The sequence below is a fragment of the Amblyomma americanum genome, chromosome 11, assembly GCF_052857255.1.
Source record: "Amblyomma americanum isolate KBUSLIRL-KWMA chromosome 11, ASM5285725v1, whole genome shotgun sequence".
Classification (NCBI taxonomy): Eukaryota; Metazoa; Arthropoda; class Arachnida; order Ixodida; family Ixodidae; genus Amblyomma; species Amblyomma americanum.
Genome location: NC_135507.1, coordinates 10,018,940 through 10,030,822, shown reverse-complemented (window position 1 = coordinate 10,030,822; position 11,883 = coordinate 10,018,940). Strand labels below are relative to the sequence as shown.

The 11,883-nt window shown below is 44.4% G+C and overlaps 1 protein-coding gene across 2 annotated transcripts in view; it reads left to right on the top strand.

The window, feature by feature from the left end:
* Nucleotides 1–1,703: 1,703 nt before the first annotated feature.
* LOC144111170 (BRISC and BRCA1-A complex member 1-like) overlaps nt 1,704–11,883 on the top strand; it is a 29,090-nt gene continuing 18,910 nt past the window's right edge. The window contains exons 1-4 of one of the 2 annotated variants that reach the window (XM_077644334.1): nt 1,704–2,093; nt 7,248–7,306; nt 8,889–8,912; nt 9,948–10,068. In XM_077644334.1, coding sequence (XP_077500460.1) covers nt 1,752–2,093; nt 7,248–7,306; nt 8,889–8,912; nt 9,948–10,068 — 546 coding nt within the window. In that variant the 5' untranslated portion in view covers nt 1,704–1,751. The remainder of the gene's footprint in view (nt 2,094–7,247; nt 7,307–8,888; nt 8,913–9,947; nt 10,069–11,883) is intronic. The other variant, XM_077644335.1, reaches the window with a different exon arrangement.

Here is an 11,883-nt window from a genome sequence, read left to right as displayed (position 1 = left end):
CAAAATAAGTATTTACACTGCATGATGCATGGTTGTATATTGTACTGCTGCCAATGGAAAGAAATCAACTACTTCGATCGGGCAAGCAAAAAGAGAAAATAATCCATGAGATAGAATAAGGACAGGACGAAGTCCGGAATTGCCTGAGTTCTCAAGTGTAGCCAGGTGACCCGTGGCAAAGGAGGACTGCATATGGCGCTCAATGGATGGAACCCGGAGAAGTCGCGGTAACCTGCCTGGGGAGTCGTTGGCCCGCAGGGGGCACATCCCTCATATCTAATGTTCTTAGAACTTTGCGAAGCGCACGTCTGTTACAATCTTGCTGCGGAGCAGATCTTGCAAGGCCCAGCCTGCGCTGTTTCTGGTCATCTTTCCGACGAGCTTTCGCCGAACGGTACCTGCCTGAATAACGTTGACAATTTTCAAATAAACTCATGCCCCTCTTCTCTATTCTTTTCGCAAGAAACACAGCTCACTAGGTCCCTGTGTGATGCACACGCGCACAGTGACTTTGGGAGTAACACAGCCGGCCTGACTGACTGGATTTCTCCAAATGACCAGCAAGTGCGTTGATGAAATGACAACTGGAACAAGGGGATCGAGCATCAGACATGGCGAGCGACGTGTGAATATTAAAAAAAAACTGTGCTGGAAGGCACAGACACGTGCGCACTTACAAGAAAAAATGGCATGCGTCGGTGCGATGTAGGCGGCGGAAATCGTTTCTTACTGCAGTTTCAAGAATTTTCAGGAAAGAGGTTTCTTGTTGTACATCTTCGCAACTGCGATAATTCTTAATTGCATGTCTGTTATGTCAAGTGCATGGTTTGTTAGCAACGGTTTGATGAACTTCTTGCGTACAATATGCGGTAGTGCTTCCCTGTGGCCGCTATCCTCGTTCTCACAGGTCAGGACAGGCAAACCCACAATTTTATTCACACTAGTTGCAGAGTAAGCATGTATCCAGTGGCCTTTGAAGATGCGTTCGGTCTTTGAGCATGATATCGACGAACTTCTTGAGGCCCTGTAACACTCTTAGGAGCGCTGACGTCGGGTAAAAGAGTCCACCCCAGTCTTGATAGGCAGACAAACTGTCGACAGTAGCATTTCCTTGGCTGGGAATGCAAGCTACAGACTGCAGAATAATTGATGTTGTGTTTGGATGCGTTTTTTTTTAAATTACCTTGAGCCGTCTTTCCCGGAGTTGTAAGTCGGCAGGAATTTCATGGAACGAAACACTGGGTTTCTTGTTTCGCTGACTGAACATGCAAAACGGAACGCAACAGCAATGCATTTTCGCTCGCTACTCCCTCCAGCAACTGCAGTCATCGATGCATCACCTGTCAAACGGTAACACTAGACAGACCACACAAATAATATAAGAAACAGCGCACCAGAAGGCATACTTTTTGCTGCAACGGCAGTCACAAGAAAATTCTGTGCTGCCTGCGTGTCGTCTGCTAGAGGGTCAGCTGACAGCGCCGCCATACAGCGGACGCGCGCTCTACGGCGCGCAGAAAAACCCGATACTTCAGGCATGTTCTTCAGGGGGCATTGCTTGAACGTTTAGTAATTTTAAACAAACAAACCACAGTAGCGCGCACTAGACAAATCCTGACGTCGATGGTGTGCACTGCTCGTACGCGCTGGTGTGCACTGCTCCAAGTCTATGACGTCGCTCAATAGTGGGAGCATGGAGGAAGAAAAATTGAACGCACTCATTGAGTGCGGAGCAGCTGTCCGCCGTAAACATGGCGGCAACCAGGGGAAGTAATTTCGACTTCGGAGTCGAAAGCACTGAAGACACGACGCTGCTGGCAGTCCAAGCTGGCTCCGCCGCCATGGAGAATGTGCCGGCGACGAGCCAGGTTGTCCACGTAAAGGTTCCCTCGCGCCTTGAAGACAGCGAAGAGGACAGCGACTCCTCCAGTCCGCACGATCTGTGGGATGCCGTGAAGATCGACTTGGCCCAGGCGGGTTCGGACTCCGACAACGTCGTGAAGGATTCTCGAATCAGCCGCGCACCTTCGGTAGACAGAGACAGTGTGCCCGTCGAGAGAATCCTGCCTCGAGTGAATTGCCCGGAGAGAATCGTAAGGAAGGATCGGTTGCTTTCGAGTTTGGAGAAAGCAGCCGCTTGTCTGTCAATATATCTTATCACCCGCCCCTCCTGACTCTTTTTGATACATCCGGTGAAGGAAACATATTTGCCGTTGCAGACAGATCCGTCCTGCCTTTAATCGTGTGCTGAAACGTTAAGCACGACCCGAGGTCGGGTGCGATTCGATTTTCATCGCCGATGTACAGAGACTTGGCTGCTTGCATAGTGTTGTAACGTGTCAGCGTAAAGGTTCACTGGTTTACTACTTCCGGCTGTTCGCATAGTGTTATCCATAGTCGAAAACTGAAGGGCCAAAAGTTGTTCCGAAGCGCAGTACACCGGTCATTCTTCTCGTGAAAATACGCGTCAGTCTGATATTGTAATATTTGAATCCGATCACGCAGGAGTGCGGACCTTACTCGACTCTCTTAATTGATGGTATCTGCTTGTATCGCGCGCTTATGAGTGGATAGTTTAGACGCCTGGGGGCCTAGGTACTCAGCCAGCCGAGTTTATTGAGCCGTTGACGGCAGGGGCGAAGGTGCTGAGCAAACAGTCTGAAAAGAGAATGCATCGGGTGTCTACCGCCCACACAACGCCCTTTAGTACGTCTCGAGACTTCTCGCCGTTCGCCTGTTCGGGTCGTCGAGGTGAACGCCCAAGCGCCCAGGCGTTGCGTAACGAGTGCTGATCACGCAGGTTTCGGGCAGATTGCGTGATACGGTGCAGTTTTGAACTGCATGGCGAGGTGATTTGCAACAAGAGACGCCGTTTTTTTCTGCACGGCGAAGGCCGTGCTGCCGACTCGAATTACACACAAGACGCGCTGTAACAGTCTAGTTTATAACAAAATGATAAAAATAATCAAAGAAATATATAGTTCAAAGTCTTCTGAGACCTACTTTTAGCTAGGGGTTCGATTTTTTGGTTTAAACTGAAAAAAAAAAAGCTGATAAAAGTGCATCGAATTCAATTCTTGGAAATTGGTTTTAACTGAAAAAGGGCATTATCCTTCACATGTGCACCGCAGGTAGCTGGCTGTTGAGTAGCAGTTACATTAAGTAAAAACTAAAACTGACAGCGCATAGAAGCCTGAGGCATGGCAAGACATTCGAACCAGTGCATTAACGTAGTTGTGCATTTTGAGGCATTGCTCTGCTCCTTTACATGCCTCTGCAGACAGGGAGGCTCCAGGTTTTCACAATCTGGTAACAAAGCACTCTTGTTCACTGTCGTCACATGCTGAGGGCTGTTAGTTGGTTGAGCAGGCTTCTCCACTGCATGTAAGGAGAATGACTTGAAACTGTCACAGAAAAGTGTCATGCTCTGGCTAGCGCAACGGTTCAGCGGTAATACCAACGTTGCCTATACACACAGCCCATGTAATTCCCCATGCTCTCGTTCAACACAGCAAAACAGCCTAACTCTCAAAGCTCATAACTCAGTTTTTAGAAGTAAATTTATACTTGCATTTTTGTGTGACAGCTCCTCACTTCACCTCTGTTACTTCTTTTTTATTGGCACTAGTACTTCGCTCTACCACCACAGCTCTAAGTATGACCATTTGTACATTAATTCATGAATTTACTGCGCATGCTTGCAAACGGCAAAAGTAAAAGTTTTGACCGCACAGGAATACCAAAGAAATATAATATATAATGCTTGCAAACGGCAAAATTAAATGTTTTGACTGCACAGGAATACCAAAAAAATATAATGTAATATAATTCTCCCATAGAAAATAATATTCTCCAAAAAGAACTAGAGCTGTGTTCTGAAATAAACACTCAAAAAAGTCTATGAAATTTTTTAAAAATGAAAGCTGGAAACTCCAACCCCTACTTATGACTTGTTTCATTGGAGCAAAATTTTTCCGCCACTGGACACAAACAGCCAGTTCTCGTACTAAGGAAAAAATAGCTGTTTCGGATTACCCTGTTCACGCTAGAAATAGGGCACTGTGTTGAAGCCAAGAGTTGGATGAAATCTCGTCCGGTCTTGTGTTGTGCCTGCGTTTGTGTTGTGTTTCCTCGTTCGCTTTTGTCCTCGTTTTTTGCGCTACTAAGTATGAATCCACACCAACTAGCCCAACTTTCTGTTCTTATTAACCATATTAAAACTTAAAAATGGACTCTGACCAAAAGGAAAAACACGACGTTTTGATTCCCGTGTGGCTTCCGGGAGCCAAAACGTCTTTTTTTTGTTCGAGAGACATACGAAGCTGAAACGCCATTTTTTGTTTCTTGTATTTCTTTTCGTCACAGTTCATTTTTAGTTTTAATAGGGCACTGTGCTATTCCATCACTTGTTTTACACACAGATCCGAAACTCCTACCTTATACTTGATGCCCTGTGAAGTGCTGTTTCTAATTTTTTTCCATGAAATTGTTTTAGTGGGATACAACTTAAAGACCAGCAGTTGGTAACATTGGGCTCCGTGAAATCTTGTGTTATTTCGCTATCACAGCAGTAAACAAAATCAGCTTCTTAATTACCTAACATGGCACTTTGTGCTTGTTGGTTTGTCATGTTTTTAATGTTTTTCTATATCAAACAAGCCAGCGGCATCAAACTCATTGAACTAATAATTTCGCCTTGTGATTAGCTCTTTGTTTGGGTAACTAGAAAAGCTGTAACAATGGGCTACTTTTTGTCACGGAGGAATTCTGTACGGTGGTCCTGAATGTGGGCAGAACACTGCAGACTTGGGTTGCATCCGAGTATCGTTGGAATTACTGTAACTTTATAATGACCATAGTTGCTTGGTCCCTTCAGGTGCATTGTGTGAGCCATTAACCACAGCCCCTCTGTTATTTAATAGTTTTGATAAATGTCTGTGGCCATGAGAAATTAGTTGTTATAACAATTAAATTCAAGTGACCTTTAACTTTTGCACTCTGGGCTTTAACTGTAATCGCTTCATCACGCTCATGCTGTCAAAAGCTGAGGCAAGAGATTCGTGTATTAGCTGGGGGCCTATTGTGTTTTCATGCTCATGCTGAGTGTATTTTACCTACTTGTAACATAATAAAAGAAAAGAAATCTCGAAGGAAACTTGTAATTGGCTTACTATGAAACCATTAATTGCAGCTGTCACAGTACTGTTTTAGCTGTCCTTTTATTTATTTTCTGTAATATTCAGTGAGGAACAGCCTGTCAATAAGAGGGAGCCACATGGATTTGGATTGTAACTCAGTGAAACACACACTTGATATTTAATTGAGATCCGCATTTAATCCTGTAATGATTCGTGAAAAACTCACCTTATTTTCCGCCGAGACCCGGTGCTTGGCTGATGATTAGCAGGCTTTTTGTGCAGTCACTAGCAAAGGAGGTTTATTAGACAGAGTTATGCTCTTTTGCAGCAATAGTTGTGCGGCCTACGCTTTTGAGAGTTCGCGTCAGCACATCCTTGCAAAGCCTCGGCATCCCCCATAGTCACTTTGAAAACCACCGAGCAGGGAAGGGTGTAGGGTTTTGCATGACAGTCACCACACCTGTCTTCTCCTCATAACATCGTCCTCCTCACAGTGCTAAGTGAACCTCAGCCTGTGGACTTCTACAGGAGTTACCAATGTGGCACCACATGATTTCCCACGTGAATGTCGAAAGTTATTCTGAAAAAGCCACAGTAGTTGCTGAAGTTGACTCACTGCAGGTTCTGCAGCAATTTCCAAAGCTGATGTGAAGGTGTTCTCATTGCTGTCATTCTCTGTACAGCATCCTATGGGTGACAATGGAGGTCCGTAATTTTTTACAGCGAAAGCTGTAGTATGAAGCCCTCCTCAGCAGATTCAGAGCACAGGCCATCAAGAACGTAGAGTAGACTATCGTCATTGCAGTGTACACCATCAACATTGTAGCGTAGACTGTCAGCATCGGAGATAAGTCATGTGACTGCTCATGTGATGGCTGTAGATTCACAGTCACTTGACACGTGAGCACCGCCACCATGTGACCCTGATCCTGTTGCAGTCATTGTGGTAACCCAGGTTGTTACAAAGTCTGTAGGCCTTAGACTTTACTGCAGGTTTTAGCCGTTAGCAGAAAAAAAGACAGGAGCCCAGTGACAGATTTCACTGTGTTTGGTTTGTTGCTCCGCAGAGCAAAAACAGTTGGCAATATTTTGTACACTGATGGTTCTAAATGGGCAGGTGAGTATTGCCAGTGGTTTAGTTTAAGACTAAGAAACAGTTATGTGCATCCATTGAGAATGAAATGGCAGGGATACAACACAGCTGAGACAATTTTTCACTAGTCTTGCATCACAGATGTTAATCATATTATGTTTTCATGGTAAGATAGCCATGCATTTCTGGACAAAAGAAATTTGTAGGTCGGCGAAGATACAGCTCTGAGTTATGCGGAATTGAATTTAATGTATACTCAGTGTCGACCGAAATGCTGACAAGACAGTTGACATCGGAGCAGCAAAACGAGATTTTACTTTAGGCATAGTCGCCTTTTAGTGCACTTGATTTTCACTTTGGTGGTGCAAAGACCGTGGTAAAGCTTTCCTGTTTGCATTTTGAGTTGACTCATATGGTATATTTTCCACCGGCATTGCTATGCTTTGTATTCATGGGAACAGCTGGTGTTTTATTAGATATCAATGCCTGTGCACAGCCATAAGGGGACTTGTTTGTTGAGGGCTTCAGTTTCTTTTGTTTTGACAGGTAATCACTTGCTTGAGTTGTCACTGAAACATGATGAAGATGATGATGGATTTTTATAGCGCAAGGGCACCTATGGCCAAAGAGTGCCATGGCACAAGGTGTTTTCGACTACTCAAGGCGGGGTCAAAGACCCATTTTTCAAGCATTTCACCCCTAATAAGCCGAGCACCAGGCCAGGGGAAGCTTGTACCCATTGCACCCATTGGTGGGTACCCGGCGGCACTGGGGATGAAACCTCGCACCTCCCACATGCGAGGCAGATGCTCAACCACTAGGCCATCACTAAAACATACTTTTACACATGCCAGCATTGTAATCTCAGAGAGTATAAAACACACTGACCATTTTGGCACTCATTTGGTGAACGATGCCTCAATTTTTTACTGCATAAAGTTGTCGAGGCATGTATTGTGGGAATCGGTATGGCTTTGAAAAATAAGGTTCAACGCTTTCTTTTTTTCCCCAAACAGGTTATCTGTGTTGACCTTTGTTCGGAAATGGAAGATATGCCTTTCACGTTCTCAGATGGGTAAGTTCTCACTTTCTGTGTTGCCTTTCTGTGCTCTTTATTATCTTTAACTCTGAGCACTCTGCATGTACAAGAGTGTCTACTTTTCTTATGTACCTTTCATCTTGTTGCCTGAAAAAAAAAAAATACCATTTCATTGTTGAAAGCCCACATTTATACTTCATGTGCCGATGAGGGCCTTATTTCAAGCCATTTACATGTGGAACGACCACACAGTCAGACTAGATGAAAATGTGAATAGTTGAACTCTCTTCCATGCATTCTGCACTGCACGGTTACAGCCTTGTTGAACTCTAGCCTGCTTTCCAGAGGTCACTAGGGTCAGCGGCACCTGAGACATGACACGCCGTGAAACACATCCTATTGGCCTAGCTGGATATGATGCTCGCTCTGTACCATAAGAGGGCTAGTTCAATAATGCATCACAAAAAAAGCCCACTCAGGGAATATATTTGTGTTAATTTCCTCTAGCAGTGAAACAAGCGTGTAATAATTTATCAGAAAAGAAACACTAGCAAAGAAATAAACACAAAAACATTTCTTGACATGGACAAAAGCCTGGATTACTGCTGTGGAAATTAACAGGGCAGATAAAATGGCAAGAAATGTACAAAAGGTATCTTAGCATGTAAATTGAGTGTATATATGCATATGATTGCTCTACTTGTAAATAAGGCTACAGTGATGAGCAAGTATGTTTTCTTTGCTGCTTGCAACATTTCATACTCGAAGGCCATAGTGACAAGTGTAGCGCCATTACTGCAGTCACCTTGTTTCCTTGTACTTTTCCTATAAAAAATTTGTAAATTTGTAAATGGGTGCAGCAGTGGAGGACTTTGGATTAATCCAGACCTTTTGGGATTTCTCAATACGCGCTGGCATCACATAGCATCTGGGCACCTTTGCATATCACCTTTATCAAAATGCGGCTGCTACAGCTGGGATTCAACCTGGGGACTCCGGCTCAATGGCTACCACAGTGGGCTTATGCTTTTACGTTGCCACTTCTCATCACTGCACTGAGTGCAGTCCACATCCCCCCATCTCCCTAGTGACCTCTGAAAAAAACCTCACTAACGCTTACTTCTCTTCATATTGCAACTAGCCTGTTTACTTTGTCTAGCGATCACAGTTGATAATATTTCTCTTAGCACTTAGCTTAGCAGCTGATTTTTTAACATAGTCATGTGAACTAATTTTCTCCTCTGCGATAGCATTATTTCAGTTTGTTTCTCATGTCATGTGCATCCTCAGAAAAATATGAAATGCCACAATCTTTTTTATGTTTACTGACAAATCCTGGTGTTTTGACTTCGCAGTTTGAAACCACTGCAAGATTTTGAACAAAAATTTGTGCATGCCTGCTGAAGATTAACAGGTGGCTTTCCAAGACTAATTGGCTTTCTTGAGACCAGGATCTATTTTTTGAAACCATCTAACTAGTGGATGTGTTCCAAATGAGCATGATCTAAACTGAGCATATTCTCTTGTTCTGAAAAACGACAAACGTCGTCTTCTCAGATCGCTTTAGTTGAGTAGAAGCTCTCATTGCATTTAAATCAAACACGGCTGTCTGTTCCAGCTTCCTAATGCCTAAACACAAAAAGTAAGTATTTATAGCATGAGTTTTTTTCATACTCATTTTTGCGCTACAATTATTGGTGCAGTGGCAAGTGAATTTGTAACTGAGATGTCGTAACAGGAACGCTGTGTCAGCTGGACTCGCACGGCCATCACCTGTACATTTGAGTCTTTAAAGGGGTCCTGAAACACCTTCTAAGGAGCGTACATAAACTTGCTCAATCACTACATTGTGTAGTCATGGACACCTGAGCAAAACAGTATACTTCTACACTCAGCAGAGAACTCACAATTGCTCACGAAAATTGGTGAGCCCTTTGTGGCTGTTTTGTCATACTTGCACCTTCCTCCACTTACACTCCTGCTTATGTAAGTTAAGAGATTCTTTGAGACGTCACGCAGCTACCATGGCTGCAGCCAGTCTGCTGCACCTTTCGAGCTGGTCACCCTAACAAAGGAAGCTGCATCCAAGCACCCTAGGTCAGTAAGTATGGCCTCCTGGGGGATTCCCGCCTGTGTCCCCAGCCAGAGGTGGCCCAAGTGGGTGGGGCTGGAGGAGGAGCATGGACCCTGCAGTGTGCAAAAAGTGATGTGATGAGAGGGAAATGTGCGAAAACGATGAAATTCAGATTTTGACTACAAATAACTCAGCACATAACAAACGTATCAAAAAAATTCTTGACTGAATATATTCAAAAGTGGCATCCTTTAACATCCTAGGCGTACCACAGCTTTATTGAGAGCCCCTTTCAGAGCTCCTTTAACCAATCGGCGTGGAGTGATTAGACATATCTACTAAGTGGGCACTCCTGGAATATGAGCTCAGCATAGACTGTTTGGAGGAACAAATTTTCTTTTAATAAAAATGAGAAGCAGTTTCTGAAAGGGCTCACAGTACGGTGGAAGGTTTGTTGGGCAGAGAAGAAACTAATTTCAAGCTCCAATACCTAGCATATGGGGTGGGTTAATTGTGCAAGTAGGGTTTTTATGAAACTGAGTATGTGTGTATTTTTTTTTCACCCTCATGGTGCACCAAATTATGCTTCTTTTTTTTTTCCAGGTCAAAGCACTCCCCTCTCTTCATGATCAAGCGGGTGATTGAGCTGTTTGTACATAACAAGCACAAGATTGACAAGCGGCATGAGTTTGCCCTTGTTGTATTCCATGAAGTGCCTCTTTGGGTGAGATGGATTGTTACTCACTTGATTCTCACAACATCCTTTTTGGTTATTAGAGCAATATGATACATATTATTGGTGTCATTTGACTTGAATGGGCCTTAAAAGAAACTTTTTCAGGTCTTTTTTGGATTTCTTTCAGTCTTTTGATGTCCTTTCAGGCTGCTGCTTCTTCTGCACGTCTCCCGTTGTGTTTACTAAAATGAAACTACACCAGTAGCAAGGTTTTTTTACACAACAGAAGTGGAAGGCATGCTCACTAGCATGTTTTCAAATGTTTGTAATGATGATAAATGACAAGCTGATGCCAACAGACAGTAAGCCATTCAGGAACGTGTGACGATATGCCAGTAAACACAATGAGGACATATATAAGCTGAAGCACTAGGCGATAGACCAATGACAGCCGACAGGGCGTGTGATAGGCTGCTAGCAGTGCAGAGAATAGAAAGAAAGGCAGAGAGGCAAAGGATGTGAAGTTTCAGCACTGCCTTTCTAAGGAAGCCTTCAGTGCAGTGAGGCGACCTTGCATCAGCCTGAAAGCTGAGGGGCCCTGAGTGAAAGATTCCTTAGTACCTCCTCAGTGTAAGGCACGAAGCTACCTTCATGCATCCTTTCATCACTCCCAGCCCTGGACAAGCACTTCACCTCACTGCTGCCCCACATTATGGTCGCTTGCGCATACGCGCTTTCACTTGTTGCTGGAAGGCGACAAGACTTGAGTGTGGTGTGAGTGCAGCCCAAAGATAACGTCAGGGCAGCATGGACAGTCGTCGGCGTGACAGTGTTGCTGGACGACACCTAGCTTTGCGCTCGTCTGTGGTGATCTTGTAGCGATAGCTACACTACGCCACCTCTTCGAGCTTTCAGCGTGGCACCACTTGAGCTCCGTGGTGGCACCGTTGGTTACGTCGGTTGATCACGTGGTGCGGCCGTTGGTCACGCGGTGCGGAGCAGCTGCTGCTGCCGGCGGCGCGATGCGCAACAGCTGCAACAAACAGCTGTGCGCATGCGCCGTGTCAAGTGCGACGAAGATGAAGAAGGGACGTCCAGCAAAACGGAGCGGCGAAAAACTGACTTTGCAGTTCGACTGAGCTAGTTCAACTGGGCCAGATGTAGCTATCGTGTCACTCCAGGTTTAACCAGAGCTAAACCACAGTCATTTTTCATGTTGAGTAAACAAAAATCGGAAGAAAATGTCGGATGTGTCTGCGTATTAACAGTTCAGTTTAAAATTTAGTGGTGAACTTCTTTTTCTTTATTGATTAAAGGCATTCGCGTAAAAGTTATGACATATGCCCTTGAACCCAGACCTGCGGCATCCGTTGCTTACTTGAGGATGGACGAGGGGAGCTTTACTAATATGCTGGTTTCCTCCATCAGTAACCTTTGCAAGGGGGGCCTCACGTAAGATTAGGAAGTGGCCAAAGTAAAAAGAACTTTTCAGAGTTTGGGCCATAATGTCTCAGCATTTCACTGCTGAAAACACTGCAGGATTTGAGGGATGACATTTTAGGCAGGTAGTGTGAGTGGAGGCAGCAGCTGGTGTTTTAGCCTTAACTGGCTGCAATGCCCTCATGATAGCACTGATTGGTAGTTTACATATTGTGTTAACGCATTTCTTCTGCAAAGCAACCATGATTTCTCACCACAACACTGTGTTTTTTCTTTTTCTTCTTTTTTTCCCTGTTTGCACATTTTTATTTCATTCTTCAAACTCATGCTTAGCACTGCCTTCGTGCTTGTTGTACTAATTCTTTTCTGTTTTAGCTTTATTTGATTGCAGGCTTTGATTCTGGCCACAAGAAGGGCATAGGT